Source organism: Poecilia mexicana, unplaced genomic scaffold, assembly GCF_051168715.1.
Source record: "Poecilia mexicana isolate PSO_F unplaced genomic scaffold, ASM5116871v1 scaffold_13, whole genome shotgun sequence".
Classification (NCBI taxonomy): Eukaryota; Metazoa; Chordata; class Actinopteri; order Cyprinodontiformes; family Poeciliidae; genus Poecilia; species Poecilia mexicana.
This window is the reverse complement of record NW_028263382.1, coordinates 17,830,753-17,854,958: the sequence shown is the minus strand read 5'-3', so window position 1 is coordinate 17,854,958 and position 24,206 is coordinate 17,830,753. Positions and strand designations below refer to the sequence as shown.

The 24,206-nt window shown below is 40.2% G+C and overlaps 1 protein-coding gene across 3 annotated transcripts in view; it reads right to left on the bottom strand.

The window, feature by feature from the left end:
- Positions 1 to 1,200: 1,200 nt before the first annotated feature.
- The window catches only part of ets1 (ETS proto-oncogene 1, transcription factor), a 41,360-nt gene continuing 18,354 nt past the window's right edge, over positions 1,201 to 24,206 (bottom strand). For 2 of the 3 annotated variants that reach the window (XM_014969836.2, XM_014969839.2), the window contains 7 exons: positions 14,578 to 14,697; positions 13,848 to 14,048; positions 13,487 to 13,564; positions 12,884 to 13,129; positions 10,121 to 10,381; positions 5,475 to 5,593; positions 1,201 to 4,228 (listed from right to left, as the gene is read on the bottom strand). In XM_014969836.2, the coding sequence (XP_014825322.1) occupies positions 4,013 to 4,228; positions 5,475 to 5,593; positions 10,121 to 10,381; positions 12,884 to 13,129; positions 13,487 to 13,564; positions 13,848 to 14,048; positions 14,578 to 14,697 (1,241 nt within the window). In that variant the 3' untranslated portion in view covers positions 1,201 to 4,012. The remainder of the gene's footprint in view (positions 4,229 to 5,474; positions 5,594 to 10,120; positions 10,382 to 12,883; positions 13,130 to 13,486; positions 13,565 to 13,847; positions 14,049 to 14,577; positions 14,698 to 24,206) is intronic. The other variant, XM_014969838.2, reaches the window with a different exon arrangement.

The following is a 24,206-nucleotide window of genomic DNA, read 5'->3' as shown; positions in this document are numbered from 1 at the left end:
TACAGAAAACATACATAGCTTGGTAAGACCCTTTCGCAAAATATTTAACCTTGAAATCTGACAAACGAGATGCAGTCAGCCATCCAGAGGCCTGTGGATGGATGAACATGGAGGAGGATCCTTTTGGACGGAGCAGCAAAGAGTTATCTGTGATTTTTCTGTGACTGTCAGTTGTGACTGTTCTCACTTTCTGCTCAGACTTCCTCTGCTCTTTGCAGGCCTCCGTCTTAAATCTCGTTAAATCGGTGGAAGATTTAAGCGCGGTTACGAAGGCAGACGGGGCGGGGGGAAGTGGATTCTTCATGACCCAGCTTTGAATCTGTGTTTGGATGTGGAGCTGGTGGGCATGAGTGGTATCACAATGGACTGTTAGAGCTTGCACTGTCTGGGAGGGTATTTTAAAACCTGCCCAACAGTCATGTCTGGTTTCAATCATCAGCCCAGTCAGAGCGAGGAGGTGGAATAGGAGAAGAACCACCTGGTAACCTCAGCCTGCCCTCAGCCAAGAAAAGCACTGAGAAGAGAATATTGGGAATGAAGGCAGCACAGTTGTTCTAATATACATGCACACGTAAAATACTGAATTCATTAATATATTTTTTGAAGTGTGCGAATTTGTCTTTAACTAAACACACATCGTAGCCTTTAAAATATTGACTCTGCTTTGTCTTTTTCATTCATAATGACGACACGGTGATCTGAATGTGTTTCTACTCGGCTGGTGAAGGGCCAAAACATCTGTGCAGTCTGAGGCAGCAGGCCACGGCTCTGCATGTTTTCTATCTATGGTGGAATTTATATGAGGGGTTGCTAGAACATGAATGAGTCCCAATGTGTCGGTTTCATTTTTACATGACCTTATCAACACATAAGAAACACTTGTCAAAACTGGGACACTCTGTGGTCGGTTTATGTTTCAATGTCCTCCTACTCTGTACTCTGGAGTCACAGCTTCAGCTGGTTCAAGTTAATACTATTGTCCTTCTTGTTCCAATGATATTTTTTGGTTGGAATCTCAAATGTTAAAAGTTATAATAGATATTATCTGACACATGCAAACAAGCACAACCCTCACAAAATATATTGAAATTAAGCTCATTCCAATAAAATTAAAAATAAAAATACCTGATTGCAAAGTTCCACACCTTGTCTATGCAAGATAAATGATGAATAAATTAAATAACACACCACACAGAATGCTAAAGTCTTTCTTCACATATATTTTATAACATTTTGAAGTACATTAAGTACATTTTAGAAATAGAAGCTACAGTTTATAAAACCTTTCCAGCAGAAATCATTGATGGGCCAGCATCAGCCTTTTTTTCCTCAAGCAGACAGGTCTATTTTTGATATTAAAAAAAGAACAAAAACAAAACAAAAAAACAAAACAGACAATTGGAAATAAAATCCGCTACATTATTTTTGTCCTGCGCTACCTTTTAAATTCCCATGAAAGCACCAGCTGTCTGCGTCTCTCGTCTTTTATAAAATATAAATTATTGAAAAATATTCAAATGTTTGTGAACTAAATACAATAAAAATGATCTCATAACAAAAATACAAAGACACTATAAAATATACAGAAAAGAATAACATCCATTAAAAAACAATAAGGCTTTCCTTCTAAAATCCATTTTGAGATATGCATATGCCACAAAATATTGGTGTGTATGCTCTTGTCACTGATAACACAAGTCCTGCAGTAGATTGTAGTCTCCCACATTGAACAACAGAATGGTTCCTGACAAAACACGTTTTAAAAAAAAAAAATATTAACATTATAGGCATTAAAGTTGTCCTTTGTTATGAACATCATGACAAAAGTAAAAAAAAAAAAACAAACACACGACACAAAATAATAAACACTGTTTTGAAACGACATGTAGAAAGAAAATAACATACAGTGCAGTTTAATACATTTTTAGGATCCAATTCTCTGTTGTAAAAGCAACACAGGTTTGAGTCAGTGCTCGATAACGATGGAGCGTTTTACCAGTTAGACAAGAAGAACAAATACAGCATCTCTCAGTGGGGGAAACCCGAAATGGCAAAGACTTTGTCCAAAAACTGTCTGCTTAACAAATATAAAAAAAAAAAAAAAAAAAGATAAAAGACAACACTTTCCAAATACATGAGAAATTTCTGCTCCGTGTCAAACGCTGTAGACACCCAAAGCACCGTAGCCGAAAGACCTCACATGAGTTTTGGTTATTATTCCTGCTTTGTCTCCTGATTATTTGTGTAATCCGGGTCTCAGTAAAGCATTATGAAATACAATCTGTACAAATAGACATCTCCAAAGCTATTTCCATCCATATGGGTAACATTCAGCCACTGTAAACAATAACATAGTATTTTAGGATAATATTCAACTTTGGCATTTCCCAGTGTACTGACACTGTTCCCACTGTTTGTGGAGGAAGCCGCTGCCAATTTGCCTAAAATGTAACCAGTGAATTGTTATAAATGTGCTCTTAGAATACGACACTCTCTGAGGCATATATTATTTTTGATCATTGATTAAAAACGCACATAAACTACAATCTGAATAGTCTGCCATCAGCCATGCAAGACCCACACAAATCAACTTGTGCCCTTTCTGTTGCCTAAGTGATAATTCACCTGCGCTATCCACGTACTTCTTTCCATGACCTTCATTCATAACAAACAGGTTCCCGTTCTCTAAAGTCAACATTTGTCTATTGACTTTCTATTTTTTCTTACGTTATACCATCACACTACTCTAGCTCCTTTCTTATGGACAAAATGTTCTGCATAACAAACAAAAATTGACCCACATTTGACATTCTTATGGCTGCGTTAAAAACCTGCCAATCGGTATAATAACTTTTACAGGACAGACAGACAGGACTACTAAAACATCATTAAAATGATTGGTTGATGTGGACAGTGAACTGACAAGATTGTTCATCTAATTTGCACCAACGTCTACTGATTCTCCCCACGTAGATTGTCTACAGTTTGCTAATACTGGAGGCATTATGCAAAAAACGCATACGTTTCAGTCACAGAATGTGTCCCTAACAAGGTGGCGACATGTACATAAAGGTGAAAGCGTCAGTTTCAAAAGTAACGGCTTCTTTCGGTTGTCTTGCAGACCTCTTTGGGTATGAGTAATCTCCAACAGGCTCTTCAAACCTGACAGAGCACAGGGCCAGTGCGTCTCTAGTGTTGTCTGACTCAAATCGGCACATTTCTGCTATGAGAACAGAACAGTGTAACTTGGCATTCAATGATGAAGTCTAATTTGAAACACTTAAAGACAAAAATACTCTGCCCAGTGATCGGCCTGGTGGACTTAAATCGGGTGCTCTAACAACATAATACTGGCACAAGCATATGGTCCTCAAACATCAAATCCTACATTACACTTTTTTTTTTTTTTTTTGGTCCTTGCTGAAAGCTCTCCCCTTGCAGGAGAGAAACAGTGATAATGGTTGTAAATATCTGTTCCGTTTTGACATTTTGGCAACTGTTATCTCAGCAGGAACCTTTCACCTGCTTGTTGCTTAACTCAAAAATGAAACAAGTTACTTTAAAAAGGCTCCTTCTCGACTTCGTTCATTCACACCTTGTATCGCAGAGCTCTCGCCTCCCCCTCGTTGCTACATAAACAGAACACGAGATAACCTGATAATTCTACCCAGTAGCGTCTCATTTACCTTGAGCTGCTAAATAATACCAGTATTATGTCAGACGCGCGCGCAATCCCACACTCACTCACACATTCATGCACACTCGTCATTTCCAACAGGTTGTGAATACAGGTTTTGTTTTTTGGCTTCTGCCTTCCTTTTAAAACGTGGTCTGAAAGACTGGAGCTCAAATCCAACAAAGACCATCACTGAGTCATTAAAAACTTTTCGGTCCCCCCAGAAAAATGGATAACCAACTCTTATCAAACAGTTAAGACAACGTCATGAGCCTCAGTCCCAGTAGCTCAACTTTTGTCCTAAGTTTCTTTTTGCTCTGTTCGCCAGCTCTGCTTTCACTCGTCTGTGTCAGGCTTTACGTCCAACATTGCGTGCAGCTCTTCGGGTGTGTAGCCCAGCAAGCTTTTCAAGTCACAGACAAAGCGGTAGACATAGCGCTTCCCAGACGTCTTGTGGATGATGTTTTTGTCATAATAATAGCGCAAGCCACGGCTCAGTTTCTCATAATTCATCTTGGGCTTGTTTTTCCTTTTGCCCCACCTCCGGGCAACCTGCACAGAGAGAAAGAAAGAGCACATCGAAATAAGTAAAAAAAAAAAAAAAAAAAAAGTTCAGATTTTGCTGCCTTACAATCACAAATTTTATATGATAGATCGACACAAAGTGAACCCCATTGGAAACCTCATGGTTATTCTACCAACTATTGATTTCCGAACTCTTCCTTATTATTGCTGACGCTAAATGAATATGAACTTGTTTTCTTTGCATCATTTGCGGTCTGAAAGCACCGCATCTGTTTTATCATTATGACCATTTCTTTTTTTTCTGCAAATAAATACCACATTTTTGCTTGGAATTTCAGAGACATGTTATCAGTAGTTCGCAGAATAAAAGAACGATGTTCATTTTACTCAAAAATATACCTATAAAAAGTAAAATCAGAAAAAAACTGATCATTTTAAGTGGTCTCTTCATTTTTTTTTCCAGAGCTGTATATTTGTATTGTGACAACCATAAATATATTAAAGGGTAAATAACAACCTTAACTAGTAAACTCCCTAGTATATTCAGCCCAGTTGCATGTAATTTAACATGGTTGTCCATCTGAGCTGCAAAACATGACAAAGGAAACATTAATTAGAGAAAAGCTGGTGGAGCTGTAGAGATTTACAGCTCCATTGGATCAGTTGTCCAGAATAGCAAAATGTGGAACAACTCTGGTCACATAAAACCAAAGTTAGAAATGCAGAGAGTTACAGAAAAACAATACTGCACAGCCCCAAACAAACCACCCTGTTGGGAATCTTGTGGAGTGGCAGCATCATGCTGAGGGTGTCATTTTATCCTAACATGAGAGAGGAAGCTGGTCAGATTGGTGGAACTATGGGAAAATGGACTGGCTGCAAAAAGTCTAGCTTACAGGCAGAGATATCACAGAATGTCTTGGGAGGTTTTTGTTAATAATTTTGAAAACTATGCATAATTCCTTCCAGTTTACAAATATGTAGAGTTTTGAGTTGGTCTGTCATACAATCCCAGTTAAACCTAATTGCTTAAACTGGAATTGCCATGTGACAAAACATGAAAAAAAGTACTTTTGCCAGGTACTACATAGTTTATACTGTATTTAAATTGGACCTACTCGTGATAGACCAGCCTAAGTACCACGCTACACAATTACTGAAGTCAGAAACAATAGGCAACTGTTTTCACAAATAAGACATCTTTTTCATCTGGCCAAACACTTAGGACCTCCCATCTCGTGTGCCAGTGACCAACAGGGTCACAGCCTCTCACCTCATCTGGGTCAGAGAGCTTAAACTCCCAGCCGTCGCCTGTCCAGCTGATGAAGGACTGGCAGGACTTGTCGGTCAGCAACTCCAGGAGAAATTGCCACAGCTGGATGGGGCCACTGCCTGTGGAACAGATGTGAGAGCATGTTTGAAGGAGGTGTTTTGTTTAGCCAGCTTACTTGGAGAGAAGGCATTGTTGTTTGTGCTGATGCTGGCTGGTGTGAGGATTTACTGAGGTAAGTGTTAGCTCAGGCCAAAGGAGATCTGGCTTACGGGAACATTCCCAAGTTCTGAAGCTTACCAACTGGTTTAAGTTGTTAGAATTCTGCAATTTAAATAATAACGCCCTGCATCCATGGAATGGTAATGCTGCATACAAACCAAGGTCTTAAAGAACAGTTGTAGGTACATGTTGCTTTCAGAGATTTCACAACTTACTGCAGTGCAAGATACACTCACCAGGAAAGAAAACACAGATTTTAAGGTCAACCAGGATGCCACACATAACACAGTCCAGTCCTAAATATGAAACTGTTAAATATTCATGCCAATTATTCACTTAGGTCTGAAGAAGGACAAAGTAAACCTTCTGATCTGGGTCAGGCTGAAGGAAAGCAGTGGAAGCAAATGTCCTCCTAAATACAACAGTCTCATTCATCATGTAGTCCCTTGTCTGCCATTGGCCCCGTACAGTATGTGAATCTAGAGTCTGTGTCTGTATGAGTTCCTTACTGATGAAATCATCATTTAAAAAAAAAAGAGGCGCTGCCTCTGGGCTTCTGCAGCACATCTAACGACTTACAACCAGTGCTTCAAGAAGAGAACAGCTCCCAAAGCCTCACGTATACTACAATAGGGTTGTATTTTTTAAGAAAAAGGACTAAAATAGTAACCCAATAAAACCTATTTTAAACAAAAACTAATACAAGAGTTTGTATCACTTGATGGAAAAAGGTGGAAAGGCAGAACAAAGAGGATCAAAAAAAAAAAAAGGCTTTGTCTATGAACTAGATTCACTGCGCTACACTTTGATCGTGTGGTTTTCTTCACATAGAGGAACGCGCCCACTTTTGAGGCTCGTATGTTGAAATCACACCTGCCTGTGCAGCATACGCCGCCTCAGCAGTTTAGCTATACTCACCTATCTGTCTCACTCTCTGTGTCTCGCGAGTGCGTAAGAGAAAAAAAAAAAAAACGTATGTGCCCTTACACAACACAAAACCAAAGCTTTCAGTGAAATAGACGCGTGGGCCGAAAGCTTGAAATGGCATTTCGGGGGAGCTTTTTATAAAACTCCTGCTGGGACTGAAGACGGTGCAGAACAAACAGCCACTTTGGATATAGAAAGAAGTGGCTTCCTTGCAACAGTCTTTGTCTTTCAGGCCCAAAATGCTCAAAATTGAGTCAAAGTAGCAGTCAGCCCACATACATGGGTGATACCAGCCCGCTGTGCTCTCACAAGCGATCCATTCCAAAAAAAAAAAAAAGAAAAAGAAAAAAAAAGTTTCCAAAAATATGTTGCTCTCTTCATGTACAAAGAGCTTCATTGAAAGAGCATACACTGTGGCAAAAGGGTAGAGGCTTTCATTTGCAGCAGTCTTTAGAATGTAATTCATGGTACACCATATGTGCTTTAAAAAGCTCTTAAATGTCATGAGGGCGCTGGTGACCTCTTGGACCCAGAAACAAATATGTAAGCGATTTGCGGGCAGCAGTTAAGGGGTTAAATATTTGCAGCTAAGACAGACACAGGGAAACTAATAGACAAATGGAGTTTTTTATTAATGTCATTTTTAGTTATTAGTGAAACTATGAGCGAGACTAATTTATTGTTGGAGTGCAAAAAAAAAGAGAGCATCTTTTAGCAGAAAAAGAAAAAGATCCACATGTTATCAGTATTAAAATATTGAGGGTTTAGCAGTTTTTAAAGCTGCCTGGTGTTAGAGCAGACAGAGGTGTAAATAACAAGCTCTCACAGGAAACCTGCAAAGACGACAACTGGAGCTTCACTTATCACTCAGCAGCCTTATCTGACTCCCTGTCCTCGCTGTAAGTGTCACCTGTCACACCGGGACAGGAAACCAAGCAGAGCAACTTGTCGAGTTATCATAAACGCTGTTTTGGAAATGTTTGTTTATTCTAAACGCGAGCTTCGATTTTCCTTACACTTTTTTACGTTTCTAACTCATTTGCCTTGGTTTTTGATTTTTACGTCCTCCATCTGCCTTGTTAGGACATGGATATGCACACGGCTCTACACGCAAACATAAATTCCACGTTGGTAGGATTTAACTTCATCCATCATCAGAGCATGCCATGGAAAATATTTCTTTCCATTTCTTTACAGGATGAATATTATACACTCGGTGCATGCAGTTACTGCATATTTGTCCTCTGCACATCCAGGATGCAAATATCTTGTTCCACCACATCTCAAAGATGCTCTAATAGATGGGGTCTTCAAAACCTGGGCCTCAAGGTTTAGTGGCCTGTAACTTTAAGATGTGTTTCTGCTTTAACACAACAGAGCCAAATAATAAAGCCATTAACAGGACTCTGGAGAAGTTAACTGCGCATTGAGGGGATGATTCAGCTATCGGATTCAGGTGTGTAGGACCAGGGACACATCTAAATGTTGCAGGACACCGGGCCTCAAGGCCTTGATTGGTGAAGTCATTGCAATGTTCAAGTAAATATTTTAAAATGATTTGAGATTTTAGACATGGTCTGTTGCACTGGTGGAGTTAGAATCATTCATTGGATGATGTGGGCATAGGCCTGTAATGATGAGCAAAATTTACTGGACGACAAATTGTCCTGGAAGTTATTGTGGTAAACAATTAACCATTTTCAAGTAATACAATGGTAATGGCATAATGATGCAAGAACATATTCTCAAAGATCAATAAGCTTTAAATTCTAATGAGCATTTAACACTGGAAGACATTTTTATCAAAAGTTAACAACGCTGCCAAATTCAAACTGACTAAATCTCATTTCTGATACCTTTTTTGAACTTCAGTAAGTGGTGACTCCTAAAGTCACTGGGTTGCTGCCAGAAAATTGCTGAGCAGGCGTATCTAAAACAGTTGGTTGGTGAATGTACTTTCACCTTGCATTCTACTATAAAGCTGACGAAAGCTTTTTTTTTTCTTCAGATTGAAATAACACAACACATTGCACCTGAAACAGAACTTGCTTGATAAATATTTTAGCAACAATTATTTTGTTTCTTGTATTTTTTATTTTTTTTTGTAAAAACAAATGATCATGCCATAAAAGCCAAATTTTTGCAAAGGGTTTTCTTTCTTTCTATTTATTTATTTTTTTTCTTTTATTTTAGCGGTTTGCCATTTTCGTCAAAAAGGTTGCAAGGAGCAACGTGGGACTCTGATGGTTCTAGAGGAGCTGCATCTTCTCTTTGTTATTTGATTATAAATCCATTAGAAGATCTTTCCAGCATCATTACAAATGAATGACTCATTGTTCCACAAGTGGCTTTTGAACTAATAACCATGCACATGAAGAATTAACTTGTGCATACCGACTGTGGGTCCGTCTAATGAGATCTCATGTATGTATTGTTTGTGACGTTGGAAACATTTGCTGGGATTTCCCCTTTTTTTTATTACAAACAGTGGTGCACTCTTGTGACTATAATTTTAAGCAGGACAGAAAAAGTCCCGGGGTGCAGTGTCTGCACTGCAAGCTATCAACGGTCTTCAAAATCTTGCTTTTACAGAGGAGCGAATGAGAAAACCGATTCAAGACTTCTCCTCAGGTATTATGAAATAAACATCGAGATTAAATCGACCCAATGACAGCACCAAACAAAAACAATGATAAAACATCTATTTATCTTGCTGCACACATCAGGTTAACAATTCAAGCCAACAGGAGCAGAATTTAAACCAAAACCTGAAACAGATGCAGAAATAGTGCATTTGCTTTAGAGGCTTGCGAGTATCTCCACATCTTAGTGAACCTGAAGAGCGTACGTCAAGCAGCTTTTTCGAGCATGTACGGGTGCGAAGATGCCTCAGTAAGATGAAGAGATAATTTTGCTGTAGTGCTACGAGCAAGGGCAGGCATAATTTCTTTTTTTTTTTTTTTTTTTTTTTTTTTTTCACCACCGTTGCTAGGACGACCTGGAAAAATAGGTTTAGATGCGGGCTGGAGATACCAATGAGGTAGATGAGAAGTGAAGGCAGAACAAGAGGGTGAGAAAGAAAAATAGAGAGCAAAGAAGAAGCAGGAGGAGGAGGAAGAGGAGGAGGAGGAGGCAGGAGCAAAATCTATTTTGTTTTCTTTGATCTGAGTAACTTGGGCAACTTGGGTAAAAGGTGTCTCTCTCTCTTTCTATTCTAAAAGTGGTGCAAATACAAACCTCCCACACGTGGGACTTTTGCAGAGCATCAACAAGTGTGTTACAGCTGTGCAGTGAAACTAAAAGGAGCAACAGCTTTTTTTTTCACTTGAAGTCTGGCGAAGGCATAAAAGCACTACCTTACAAAGCTATAATTTCAATTGAAAAATGAAATTATTTTTGTGAAATTTTACAGTTTGAAGCCTAACCTTCTAAGTGTCCCACGAAAGATTTTTCAAGCAACGGAATCGTCCCATTTGACGTTCGACTTCTGGTCGTCTTACCTGTGTATCCCGCCAGCGCTGCCGCTGGGATGACGGGCTTGTCCTTGCTGAGGTCGGAGCGCTCCCTCACGTAGTCTTTGAAGGTGCCCTTGGGCTTGTGGCCATGCAAGGCGGTGGGGTAGTCTTCCGAGTCAAAGCTGTCGTAGGACGGTACCCGCTGCAGGCTGCTGAACGAGGACTGGCTGCTCCACGACTGGGTCAGTCGGTCGCAGCTTTCAAAGCTATCGATGCTCTCGAAGGAGTCCTGGCCACCGAGCTTACCTGGCAGGACATTGGAACAAGAACAGGGGGGAAAAAAAAAAAGAAGAGATTTGTCATTAAGGACGACGGTTAACTTTACTACATTGGGAAACTTTAAAGCAATAATAATATTTAGTTGTATTTTGTTTTTCTTGTATGCAGTCTTTAAGAAAGGGTTAATAAAAGCAAAATAAATGTTAGATTTCTAGGACAGCATGTGAAAACACCGATTTCAAAATCTGGCCACAGATTCTCAGTTGGATTTTGGTCCAAACCAACAACTAAATATACAATAATTTCCAACTTTTCTGCTTTGCAGCAGTGCTCTCTCTGTAAGATGTTTGGAATATTGGTTTATGCCACAACTGTGATTTAAGCATCTCCACAACTTTACTCCTGTCATGTCTCATGTGTGTCTTGGTAATTGACTAATGCCCATTCCATCTACAGCTATAGCTACACTGGGATTCAGTTATACACCTATATGGATGCCTCCAGAGGAAAATCGGCTACAATGCATTTTATTTAGGAGTAGAAGTAACAGAGGCTGAATATACCTGCATGCCTTTTTTTTTTCTTAAAGTTGAAAGTGATTCATTTTTCCAATGATGTACTACTTTTGTGTTGGTGTATTACAGGAATAACACTGAAGGTTACAATGTAAAAAAAAGTTCAAGAAGGAATAATACTTTTGCATAAAAGAATTTCTGATTTCAATGTTTCAATGCAAAATGTTTCTGGAAAACGGCCAACTTACGAGCAAAAGTTAGAAAAGCCACAAATAAAACACGCTAGAAGTAGAAACTTTGAGTGTCACTAAGCCATACAGTTCTGTGTTATGCCACTCTCTCCATTTCACACCCCATTTCGCTTTTACAACCACCATTTGGATTTGATTCTAAATGGAAGAATCCCACAAACTGTCTTGCTATTTTTGGCCCTGGGAAAGATAAGCGGCATCTTTGAATGGTAAGTCATTAACAAATGACAGATAATGCAATGCCTCAACCGATGCCGAGATCTTCAGCTGGTAAAATTGAAGCCACATGTGGATATCAGCCGGGACACAAAGCACTTTCCCACGTCGAGCAAGCACAACACAATGCTTGAGAGGCGCGGTATGCGTGTTGCGTGAAGATTGAACCTTAAATCTTGCAGGCAAACGCTTAAACGACTAAAGAAGGGGGTAGGGGAGGCGTTCAATGGTGTACATGGCAGATGCTATTCATTTATACAGCTGGGGATTTGTGAGAAGAAAAGCCTCTCTCTTCATGGCTTAAAATGTAAACCACGATGCTAAGTCCTCTGTAAACTATCACTTGGGAGAGAAAACAAGCCTGCACATTTTAAAAAAGCAAACCGTTTCATGAGAAAACCCCTTGCTTGCTAACCGAGGATGACACTTCTATCTCCTTACGCAGAACATAGAGACTGAATCGAGGAAAAGAGGCCAAGAAAAACAAGACAGAAAAAAAAAAAAAAAAAAACGTCCTTCTTTAAGGTTACACCACTTGAACTGCTTTACATAAGGGACAAGCGGTAAGCAGAGAACACATTGTGGCTTCGGTTCGTGTATCACTCTGACAAAAACAATAGGCTTTTCTTTTTTTTCCCAACCTAGTCTAGAGTATGTGAGGCAGGTTTGCATGAACCACAAACCAACCAGAGGGCCTGCTTTTCTTCTCTTCTAATGCGTGCACACTGATGTGGCATGACAAGATTCTGGTAGCTTCAGCACAATCACACGCAGGCCGACACCCACAGACACCTCCAACGTTTGCACACATTCACACAAACGCATGCATGCACCTATGGGTAGGTTTAATAACTCGGTTTGAAATAAATATTCCGTTTGGCGTGAAATGTTTGCTACTTTCAATCACTGAAAGAATCTACCTGGGATAAGGGAAATGTTTTTGCAAAGCCATTCAAATCACTTGAACTTTTTCACATATTTTCCTGTTACACCAGCAAACTAATCAGTTTTGTTTAAAGCTTTGCATGCATTGTTTAGAAGAGAACTCTGCTCTAAACTACTTTGAAACTTTAAGTTTAACCTGTCTGCTGTGTCGATTGGTTTTCATGATGCTGGTTCGTTCACTAATATTTGTAACAAGTGTTTATAGAACAGCTGGGTTTATTCTGAGACCGCATTACTTTGGCATTTATTTTGTGTTTTTATTGTTGTGATGCCTGACTTGTGGATCAATAAAGGAACATCCTATCTTGAATCCGAGGGCATTTGAATTAGATTTTCTTTCAAAGTATCACAGCAAAAGAGGTTAAATGCAAGTGTATGCCACGCTTCATACTATTTTTATTTTTATTTTGAGAAAATATGTTGAAAACATTTAACTATGTTCTTTCCACTTCACAGCTACACCCTATTATGTGCCGCTCTACCGAAAAAAAATTCTCAGTAACATACAATAAAGTTTGTGCTCATAAACGTCGCGAAAACAAGGACATGCGTAGAGGGCATGAATACTTTCGCAAAGCACTGTATCACATATGGCTCCTCACCTCGACTGAGGCGTCCCACACACATATTGTCGGGGGACACCACTTCCTGTTTGACAGAGAAGTAGTCTCCCTGCATGGAGTTGAGGGCTGTGTCTCGTAGGATGATCCCGGGGTATTCGCTTTCATACTTGAGCGTGAGCAGTTCCTCAGAGCTGATGGGATGAAGCGTCTGATATGACTCCGTGATGAAGCCCGGTTCTGAGTATTCAGAAGGAGGGACACACTGAGCATGCTCAATACCATAGCCTGAAAACACAGAGGCAAGTTAATGGGGATAGCAAGAGCAAAACGTAAAACAGAAGGATAAAAAGAAGCAAAGGGCAGTACAGTCAGCATTCCTCTTGTGTTGAAATGATACCAAAAAAAAATTGCTCAAATGATACATTTTCTGAATCACTTAATGCACAAAATGATCCCTGTAGATCTTTGGCATGAGTTTAGAAGCAGAACCTAAATTTAGAGTTATTTACAATGTTAATGTGGATGAATGCATTACTGAACTGTTTGTATTCACAAAGCTGATTCACGTTCAATCATTTTTTTTATGCATGCATATTTGGCAATTAGAGAGCACGATTGACAATGACTGTGATGAGTACTTACTGACAAAATAGTCTGAGGTATAGCGGGATTCCTGGAAGTTGGAGGTCAGTCCATTGATGGGGAAATGCTTTGTATCCTCTTCATAAAAAATGGATAGAGAATAAGCGTCAGTGACCTCATCATTGATTTTTTTTGTCTTTTTTTTTTCTATCGTGTAACTGCATCCAGCATGATCAAAAATTTATGTCTTGAGCCAAAACGTGCCTTCCTGTTTGGCTCCTGTTACTAAAGTAATTGCCACAGAAACCCTCAGACAGAAAAACATTAAATCAGCCTGTTTTTTTTTTGTTGTTTTTTTTTTTTTCATACAGCAAATACAGAAGATATATTAGTTTTCTCATTGAGATTACTGTAGCGTTACCTTTCTGGAGCATTTCTAAATGTTCCCACAGGATGTCGCCCACAAAGTCAGGTGCTAAGTCCAAGAAGCGCTCCTTCCCCATCGCACACAGGTTGGCACCGTTCATGCCGAATTTCTCAAAGTCGACGTTCTTCAGGCTGAACTCATTTATGGTCCATGCAAGCCATTCAGCCACATGGTTTTCTGTCCACTGTCGGGGATCTGCAGAGCAATAAATAGCTGATGATTGGTATATTTGCTGTGAAACTCATTCAAAGTGCATGTGCAGACATTCATCTAAACCAGTGACTGATTCAATAGAGTGGACTTGTGCTTTCTGATGTTGTGCTTACTAACTGCGAAGTGTTACAAAGAACATAGAGGAGGAAAGGAACATAAACCACAGTGGTAATGAAAATTAGAGAAAAAAAATAGTTGTCAGTTATTGTGGGATTACATTGCAATACTGTCAGCAAGGCTGATTGCAAACAGCATGAATTCTGTTTGTGGTTGCCTGGGTTTATGGGCAAACTCATCATTTTCCACCCGTTCAAGAAGAAAAGTCTGCTTGCACCATAATGCGTGGAGTAGGAATATATTGGTCTTGCTTTTAGTCATTTTTAAAGAATGCATTAAATTAAGTTTCGGGGGTGAAAAAAAAAAAAAAAAAACATGTGTGATGTGATTTTGACAGTCTAAGACCCAAGTTAGAAAATTAAATTTCCACAAATGAGCAACTGACTCTCTTTACCTTTGGGAATACCCAGCCTTTGCTGTTCTTTTGTGAAGCCGCTGAAGGTGGCTTTCAGAGCCTGGGACATCATCTCTTTACTTCCTGGAGTCAAAAGGGGAACGTCGCCACACTCTGGATCTGGAAAACATGAATTCACAATACATGAAATATGCTTTTATTTGGAAAAAGTGACACACAAACACCACAAACGACTTAATACAACCAACGCAAGAAATGGAGTGAATCGCTATACTTTATGGAAAAAAAAAAACAAAACACTTGATGTAACAGAAAAAATGTAATTAGATAAAAAACAGAGAATGTGGCTGTTTCCAGGAAAAAAAAAAAAATCACTGAGAAACACGTTTTATATGTTGTGGTGTGGATTAACAACATTCTGCCACAACAGACCATGATTTGTACAAAAGAACTTTGGAAATTGAGACAAATTTATTTCCAAACTCCTCACACCCAAACTTCTCCCCTGCTTGCACACCCTGGGTGGGAGCTCGATGCCTGGTGCCCATCAGTGACACCGTGACCCCTACCACGTCGCCCTGACATAGTGAGACTACTGTCGCGAGACCAAGCATGGGGTCAAACATTCTGACAGGTCAAGGGTCACAGGATGGAGTGATGATGTCACGGCGGCTGCCAGTGGGTGGCTCGGAAAGCGGAGGGGCTGGGCTGTCTCGAGGGTTGCAGTGACAACACTGCGTTTACTGTTCTCTGCTCACTGCCAGTGGGCACCCAGCAGGGAACAGAGCTGCCTTTGATGGCTTTAAACAGAGCCTGATGACTTGCACTCATCTAATTAGATTGACCAAGCTGCAGAAGTGTGGGATAAAGGGGGCAAAGCAGGGGATGTGATGAGCTAAGAAAGGCAAAAAAGACCTCAAGGCTAAAAGCACTGGAAAAAAAGACCTCCAAAAAAAAACAAAAAAAAAAACCTCAAAACTTTTTTAGCAGACAGTGCAACCATCTAACTAATCATTCAATCTGCAAATATCCCACAAGAATTTACAAAATAAGCCTACATCTAGCATAACCTTCAGTGTGCAGTATATTAGACGATAATGCTGAATTTGCAGGCCATAATGCAGCGTCTAGGGTGTAGTGTATTCACAGCAAAGGCTTTTCAGATCTCAACTTTTGTCACTTTTATCTCCTCATTTCATCTTTCTATTCTGTTAAAAAAAAATCACTCATCTAATCACTTCAGGCAAATTGGTATGAGGGAAAACTGTGTCACTAGCCAGCAGAGAACCACCGTTCGTTGAACCCAGATGTCTTGGCATCTCCACCGTCGGGTGGTTTTATCTGCCAAGCAGAGCTCAGCTCATGCTTGTTTTTACCACTCACTGACGTCTCGACCTTGTCAGGAATGCACAGCAGCTGTCCCTCCTTCACCCATGTAATCAATGTCTGTCTGGCTGTTAGTAAAAAGTAGGGCTCGTTCTGTTGTTCTTGTCCCTGTTCAAAAGGGACCTGGAACAAAGGATGTGTTTTTTTTTGTGTTTTTTTTTGGTTGTTCACTTAAGTCCAACTATGCCGGTCTTAATATGTTTCTCTCTTTTATAGAAATAAAAAGTTTCATAGGAAAAAAAATAGGGCTGGACTGGGTATCAATGTATACCATGATTTATTGTTGGGATGCAAAAAAAAAGAAGCCAAAAGTAGTCAAGGTTTTCCTCGGCTGAATGGAGCAAAGTGTATGGCAGCTTTGCCCTTCCTCCTCTTTTTGCTGGACATCTTTGGTCAGCTGAGGGAAAGAAGGTTTTTGTATTTTTCTTGCTTATCTGAGCAATGCATATAAACTGCCAAAAGTAACACTAGTGATGTGTGTTACTTTATAAGGAATAGTAAGACAAACAGTGTTACAATAAGTGTAAAAATCAATGTGTTGAAAGCTGCAAGTATGAATAATGGCAATTTTCAAACCTTACTGGAGTATTCCATACTTTGCAGGAAGTCTTTTAAAAAACAGCAGAACATGGAAGAGAACCGGGTAGGGTACCATTCATGCAAGAACCGCCGCTGTGCAAGAATCCCTTACCAGACAATCCAGTCTTAAAATAATTTTTAAAGTACATCATTGCACATGCAATTGTACTCCACAGTTCCATAATAAAAATAAGACCTTAGCATGCTCTGGATAGTTTGGGTCAACTACCCTTCTACCAAACATATTTTCCTCTCAAGAGGCCTTAGCAGAGCAGATACTCTCATGTTGCAAACGGCTCAGACAGTCTGCGCTTTGATGTGAAGGCAGACGCAAAATGTGGCAGTTTATTTGAGCTGGATGGAGTGGAGTTTGTCTGCACTTTCGAACCGTTTGAGTCCCCTCCCTCCCGGTCGCTTTCATCAGCCCGGCTGCTGTGTGTGCTCGCCCACGCAAAATGAAACCTACTTTAGCACTAAATCCTCCATCAAAAGACACTAAACACCACAGAGTACAAGTGATGTTGGGTTTATAAGGAAGAAAAGTATGAGAGAAGTATGAGAATCATGAATACAAACAAAATTAAACTGTGAAATGCAAGTTTTGTTGTTTGTTTTTATAACATGTTGTTGTTGTTTACATACATTTGAAAAAATTAGCTTTGTCATTTTTTAAAAGCTTAAACTGTAAATACAATATGTACATCAAGAAAATATGCTTTGTGCATATTTAGAAAATGCACAGTTTTGTTTTATTTGTGTATAAAGCATGAAGAGGAGGGCAGAACAATATTGAAAGACAAACTCTAAATGCAAAAGTAAAGTGATAATAGAGCAGTCTGCATGGCGAATGATCCATACGAAAGTTATCCATGGCAGCGCTAATGTACAATACGCATCCATTAGTAGGAAAGAGGCGAGCTCGGACCTAGACAATCTCTAGTAAATGATGAAGTCCTGATACAATTTCAGTGCCTGCGAGTCCCATTAGATGCAACATGGTCAGTGAGCGCAGAGCCTTAAAGCATCCACAAGTCATCACTTTCCACATTAGACAGTGTGGGTTTGTCCGCAAAATGAGTCCCATCCACTTAGCTCACGAATTGTGGGAGAGGGTGTAAATCATGAGCCAACATTAAGGCATTCACATTTCACCAACAAGGCTTAGAAAGAAAGGGTGCCTACAGTGGAAAAATGAACTGGAGGCAATTTCTACTAATGATGCATGATGAATAATAAGTTAATCTATTCTAAGAATCACCAAATGAGAGTGGTGTTTTATATAGACATGCAGTAAAAGGTATTGATTTGCTACTCGTGTCATGATGACTGGGACAACTTCCACGGACCCGTGCGCTCCTGTTACATTACCAAAGTGAAACAACAAATCTGCCTGACACCTTTTAACAGACATGGATGCACTAAATTACCAGCCATCTTTGTCTGCATTCTGGCTTATGGATGAGAATTTGGGATTGTTGTGGCTCAGACTGAAGTCAATAAGGCGTCGGTAGGCATGGCCAGGCAGGGCAGGGCAGGACTGAGGAAGATAGAAAGATTGCGTCTTGAATGGCTGAGGGGAAGCTGAGCTGGGGGAGCGTGACTCACCAGCTTGTAAAATGAGCCCACCATGGGATAAGGGAACCAGTGGTGGGCTAAAAGCAATTGAGAAAGAGTCAAACAATTGAATGGGAGGATTCATAAAGATCCCCTCGCTCTTCTCTTCATCTCGCGAGTGACATCACAGTGGGACTGGAGCCATCTCCCAGCCTCTGGCAGAAGATCAGTTCATTCATGAAGCCTGTGCTGCTGCCTCCACTCACAATGATACATAGAGAGCAGGCAACCAGACCCTATAAATAAGGGACAATATGCTTTATATAAAGTGACTGAGCTATATATAGCCTAAGAGAGTTAAGTGTCAGGGTAGGAAATAGAAAGTGGACAGTGAAAAAAAAAACAAAAAAAAACGTGAGAACTGTGTCTAAAAAGCTATTCAAAGGGATCTCTATAATGTGAAAGAGTCCATTTTCTGTGGTTAAGCTGCAACTTCCTGTGGGAATTGGGGTGAGTTGTGAGTTCAGGTGAGGGTCATTTTACAGTCACTGCCAAGGATTTCCTGGATATCCCAACATGCAGGAAGCCGCAACAGCAGCACATAAAGGTGGAGAAAAAAAGACAGAGGTTTGAGTCGATCAGACAAGACCTTATACTGCAATTGGTTTTCTGAGGCAGTCTACTCTACCTTCAATTGAACAGGGCTGGAAAGTGCTAACCAAGAGTGCCTTTGATGAAGATCCATATCTAGAGCACCAATCTGGGAACAAGAGGTCATAGACCCTACTAGTATGAAGAGGGTCCATTCACCAGTGCAGGGTGATAAAGTGGCTACTGAGGGTTGCAGTCGAGTAAGAGGGGGAGTAAGGGCTGGCTGTCTGGTTTTAACAGGGCTTTTTATTCAGTTAGCCAAGCTGTTTTCAATTTTCTATTTCAAAACTAAAAGACCAGGAATAGACGTGCAGGCAATGTGAAGAAGCCAGCCCAGACCCAGACTAAAACTTCCTTCAAAGCAGGACAATGATAGGCTAAGGCAAACCAAACCAGGAAAATCCCACCATCGTAGGCACCAGCACTGAAACACTAGTTTTATTCTAACATCATAACCACTGGCTTCTGGCTGCCCTCCATGAAACACAAGCCTGCGGTGATGTTAGGAAGCTGTAAGAGATAGGACTCCTATTGCCGACATCATAGTAAAAGCTGCCCAGGACCATCGCTACCGCAGACACATAGCTTAATTAGAGATTTGCTTTAAACAGAGTGTATCTCCCTGATCCATATTGAACTGCCTTGCAAAAACAGCTGAACTGTAGGTATACCTCAAGTATTCAGGATTAGGCAATAGTTATGAATCTATTGCAAAAACCTATTGCAAAACTCTTAAGTTCTCCTTTAGGTCTAGGAGAAAAATGATAGTCAACAGGAAAGGATCTTGTAAAAGTGACTTAACAAAACTGACTTTGATAATACATTGCCCTGGTCCAAGTTTCTAGGAAAAAGAAAACTGCCAGACAAGCACAATAATGGAAATGGTAGGTGGTGTTAGTGCAGTCCTATATAGGGCTAGCTACCCCGGCACCGACATCCCTCATTGGCTGTGTCCGTCCCTGTTATAAACAGACATGGGATGCTCTGGGGGAACTGTTTAGGCATTAACCCAAACACACGACATATCTGACAAACAGTTTACTCTCCACGTTTAATTTTTTCCAACAAAACAGTGCCTGTCCCATTTTTAGTCCAAAGCAACACATTCCACAGCCAGGTTTCTGATACAAGAGTGAGTCTTGTATGTAAAACACTCTGCAGCTCTGAATTCATGCTCACTGAGGCCTTTACAATCAACCATTCTCTTTTGGTGCATATATGTTTCAAAAAGCCTGGATCTAATTATACACCATGCATACATTAGAGGTTGTATGGTCTGCAGATGGACACTTGATAAATAAATTCCCACTAGACCACACTGTTTTCATGTTGCATGCCTCACATTCCACCTCTGTTTTACAATCACTAATGTGCTTCTCACAGCTTTCTTGTTTTCCTCTAATGTGACCAAAAATGACTTGTGGTCTAGGCGGCAAAATGGTTTCAGCTCTGGATGATGAATTACTCTTCTATTTTAAGCTCAGTGTCGCCTCCATGCCTAATAGGAGCGTAAAACATGTACAAAAAAGCTGACACATTCCTTTATCTTGCTAAGATAAAGGAATGCGCAACACCTCAAACTTAACTGATTAAGAAGACATAAACCAGAATTCGATAACATGAAAAGTTAGTGTTTTGCAAGATGAGATGGAATTGATTTCCAGCATGAGGGTAACAGTGTAGTTATGTAAACTCTCACACAAACTGACTTCTTTATCTGCCACTCTCCAGTTCTCTGCCTTTCTCTTAACACCACAAATCAAAACACACACAGACACACAGATGGGTTGTGACTCATTTCATCAAAGAATGACTGGACTTCAGGGGATAGCGTGCTGCTTCATTAGACTATGTGACTGGTCATGAGAAAAGCAATGACCATATCTTGTAAAATTCCATGCAGTGACTCACTATTTGCCCAGCACTACCTTGTAACCTTGTATAAAAAAAAAACAAAAAAAAAAACATCAAAAGCTGTACAACAGCACATGGAGTTTGCATAAATCAGGATACAAATAGTTACATAAAAGTGATCTATTTTATGTAAGTAAAACAAAGCTTTCATAAATGCTGATTTGACAATGAAAAAAGACGGCTTGGTAAAAAATTAAGTAATGACTCCAGTTTATGCTGCAGTGTCTCAAATGGAGGCTTTAAACCTGTACCCAATTTACAATTCCATAGAATTATTAAAGTCCAGGTCGTCATAAGGAATGAGAAATGTACCGACATTGAAGACTACACTAGCCTCAAAGACATAACCTTTCCATAACGTTTCGATTGGGTTAGTCAGTCAATCAATATGCCTTTCATGCTGTAGGCCTAATACACATAGAGTCTGTGGCTGTACCCCATTTATTCAGCTAATTACAGAACCAGACACAGACACAAAAAACAGCTGGTGTGCAGTAAAAAAGAAAAAAAAAAAAAAAACGTTAAGAAAATCTGGAGCATATGGTTAAAAAAAAAAAAAAAGAGTGACATGGCCTCATTGTGGACAGTTAAAAACATCCGTGTTGAAGCAAACATTTTAGGTGCATTTATTTTGGATCTCTCATTTTGTTTTATTTTTTAATTTTTTGTTTTTTTGCTGGGGAAACATTTCTCCAGAAAGGGGATGCATAAGACACACATAGTGTAAAACAAAGAAGGGGTCAAAGTAGAAAGCACTTTAGTTTAAATTTTGTATCAAACTGTGCCAGAATGGGTTCGGTAAGGCTGGTAATGTAAAGAGGGCACAGGCATGACGGGATAGCAAAAACACAGTCAAACAGACTCACCATCGGAGAGCCAGTGGCGTGTGGTGCAGCAGGCGTCTAGTGCCATGACTCAGGGATTACACGCTAGGAATGACTGGGGATGGGACGAAGTACGCTCACTAGGAACTCACAGTATCCCACATCAAGGAGTCGTGAGAAAAACTCATGTGGCCAACAGAAAGAAATGGAAACATTGGGGGGGGGGGGGGAGAAAAGTGGGGGAGAATCGTTTGAGGACGAGTGGGTGGGTAATTGACTATAGAGTTACAAAAAAACTCTTGTTTGTGCTAGACTTCCCCTACCCAAGTATTTTATTTTTTTTATTTGTTTTGGTTTTTTATTGTTTTTGTGAAAAGTGAGTCAATAAGACGGTGTAGACAGAAGGCTTCCAGGAGATGCATTGCATTCGGATTACTGTTCATTCAGACCATTTACGGCTATCAAACTGACCACACCTTGGTTGTTCTTTAAACCTTAAGATCCTGATTCTACATATGTTTATTATTTAGTAGAGTGCTGTATCTGCTACTGACACGCCTTACTTTATGACTAAGCTTTATAAGCAAAAATTAAGGCGTGTAGTCACTAGGGAAGCATTGTGAAAGGACCTACGCAGTACATGGCTTTATGTGCAGAAGATAGACTCAGTCAAGAAGCAATGAATGAAGCACTGACTGAATAGGGGGAATAACCCGTTTCATAGATTTAATGTACAGCACGGAAAGTAAAGAAAGACAAGGTCATTGTGGAAAAGCACAGACCTCCACTTCATGCTGGCCAGCACAGGGAGGCCAATTGTCAAAGTTAGCACCTACAGCACTGAAGGTCAAAACACAGTCTGGTCAAAGACTGTCTGATACAATTTTGGTGGTGTAATGAACTGATGTGAACAACTAAGGTCTGATTCTTGCAACCAGATCAGCCTCAGTTTCACTTAAAAAAAAAAAAAAAGGAAATTATTTGCACTGCTTGGTGAGATTCACAGACAGACCACATGAAGAAGGGTTAGGATCACCCAAACAGTGTTTACACAGCTGCTAACAAGCCACACACTCTCAAATATTGCCATATATTACACTGTGCCACTGAAGTAGCGTTGACACAATACATGATAATAAAACTGGAACCTTATGCAACTCTCTGTCCTTGCTCCATAAAGCCGCAAAGTGGGAATCTCCACAGAGAAGAAAGTCTGACGTAGTTCTGGAAATCATCTCTGTGGCATGGCTTGTATGTGCTTGTACTGTATGTGCCTGGCATGGAAGTAGATGCCATATAAGGCCTTGCTACATGAGCATCAGCGCTGCACTGTGTTGATCAGATAAAAGTGAGCCTCCCTTCAAGGTCTCTCCATGCGTCCATGCATGCCACCCAGCAGGGCATGCTCGGAAGCATTCCAGTCAGCCACTGAACCCCAAATTCCAGGTCTTATGAAACCAAGCAGTCAAGTGGGAGAAAACCGAAAAGTATGTCTCATCCTGTAAATGATTGGCAAGTCTTTTCATTAGCAACTGTATGAAATTTTGCTTGATTGTGCTGTACTCCTACAGACCAGCTTTTCAACACCACCTCTGGAAAGCTAAGTTTTGTTATGGCTACACAGAGTTGTCAGTAGCAAAATATCGTGGTCTGGGTTACCATGAAAAAAAGAAAAGAAAAAAAAAGAAGTGTACTTTGCTGGGAATTACTCACTGTAGCACTAGGGAAGAGGGGTGAGGGACAGCATAAGAGCTTGGGGAAACATTAGAAGCTGTGTTTGGTTGTACCTCTGACCCTGGCGTTGTGTGAGCGCTTTGAAAGAAATTACCTCAGCTGGAGGGTGAGGACAGCCCCACGAAAGCCGACACTGGCAGCACTTCCGTCACAAAAGAAAACAAATAGTATAGTAAGGTGGGCTGGAAATAGCCTAAGCATGATAGCAGGGTGTAAACATAAACACATAAACCGTATACTGATGCAGGTGTTTCGCAGAAAAGGTGACTGCTGCAGTTCTAACTTAGCAACACTGCTTTTTTTTTCTTTCTTTTTCTTTTTATTGAAGCAGTGGACGTTTCAGCAGAAACGTCCACTGCTTCTCGGTGGCAGTCCAGCACATCCTTCTAAGAAAAAAAAAAAAAAAAAAACTGTAAATGATGGCATTTCAACTCACCCTTAAACTTTTTAGAAGTTTAAGGCTGAACTTGTCTTCAACTATGTTGCTTTAGACACTGGGAGTGCGTTTATCTTGTAAGCATAGTAACAACAAAAAGTAAACACAACTGTATATGTGGAGGCAGTTGGAGCAAGTTTCACTTGGGTTTTGAACTCCTCCTTCGCAGGCTTGCTATGACCCGAGTGCACCCAAGTGAGAGTAAGAGGGGCCGAGCATTGTGAAATGGTTTTGCAAGATAGCGCTACGCTCTGGCAACATAACCACGCCTGTCAGCACATTTTTTTTTGTGTTTGCAAGGTATATGTGTATTTAGGCTTTGCTCCGCAGGTATTGACAGTCGGGAGAAGCTGGTTATTGCGGTGAATCACTGCTCCTTTAGTCGGTCAACTCTGGCAATTAGTGTCAGATTTCCATAATGCATTGTTACTATAGCTTGCTGCTCAGCTAACAGGACTCAAAACGCCACCTGAGGTGTGAACAGGCAGGGAACATTGATGTAAAAACAACAACAAAAAAAAGTGAAAAATGCAAATCAATCAAACAAAAGCTTTAAGTACAAGAAGTGAAACCATACAATGTTTTAAAAT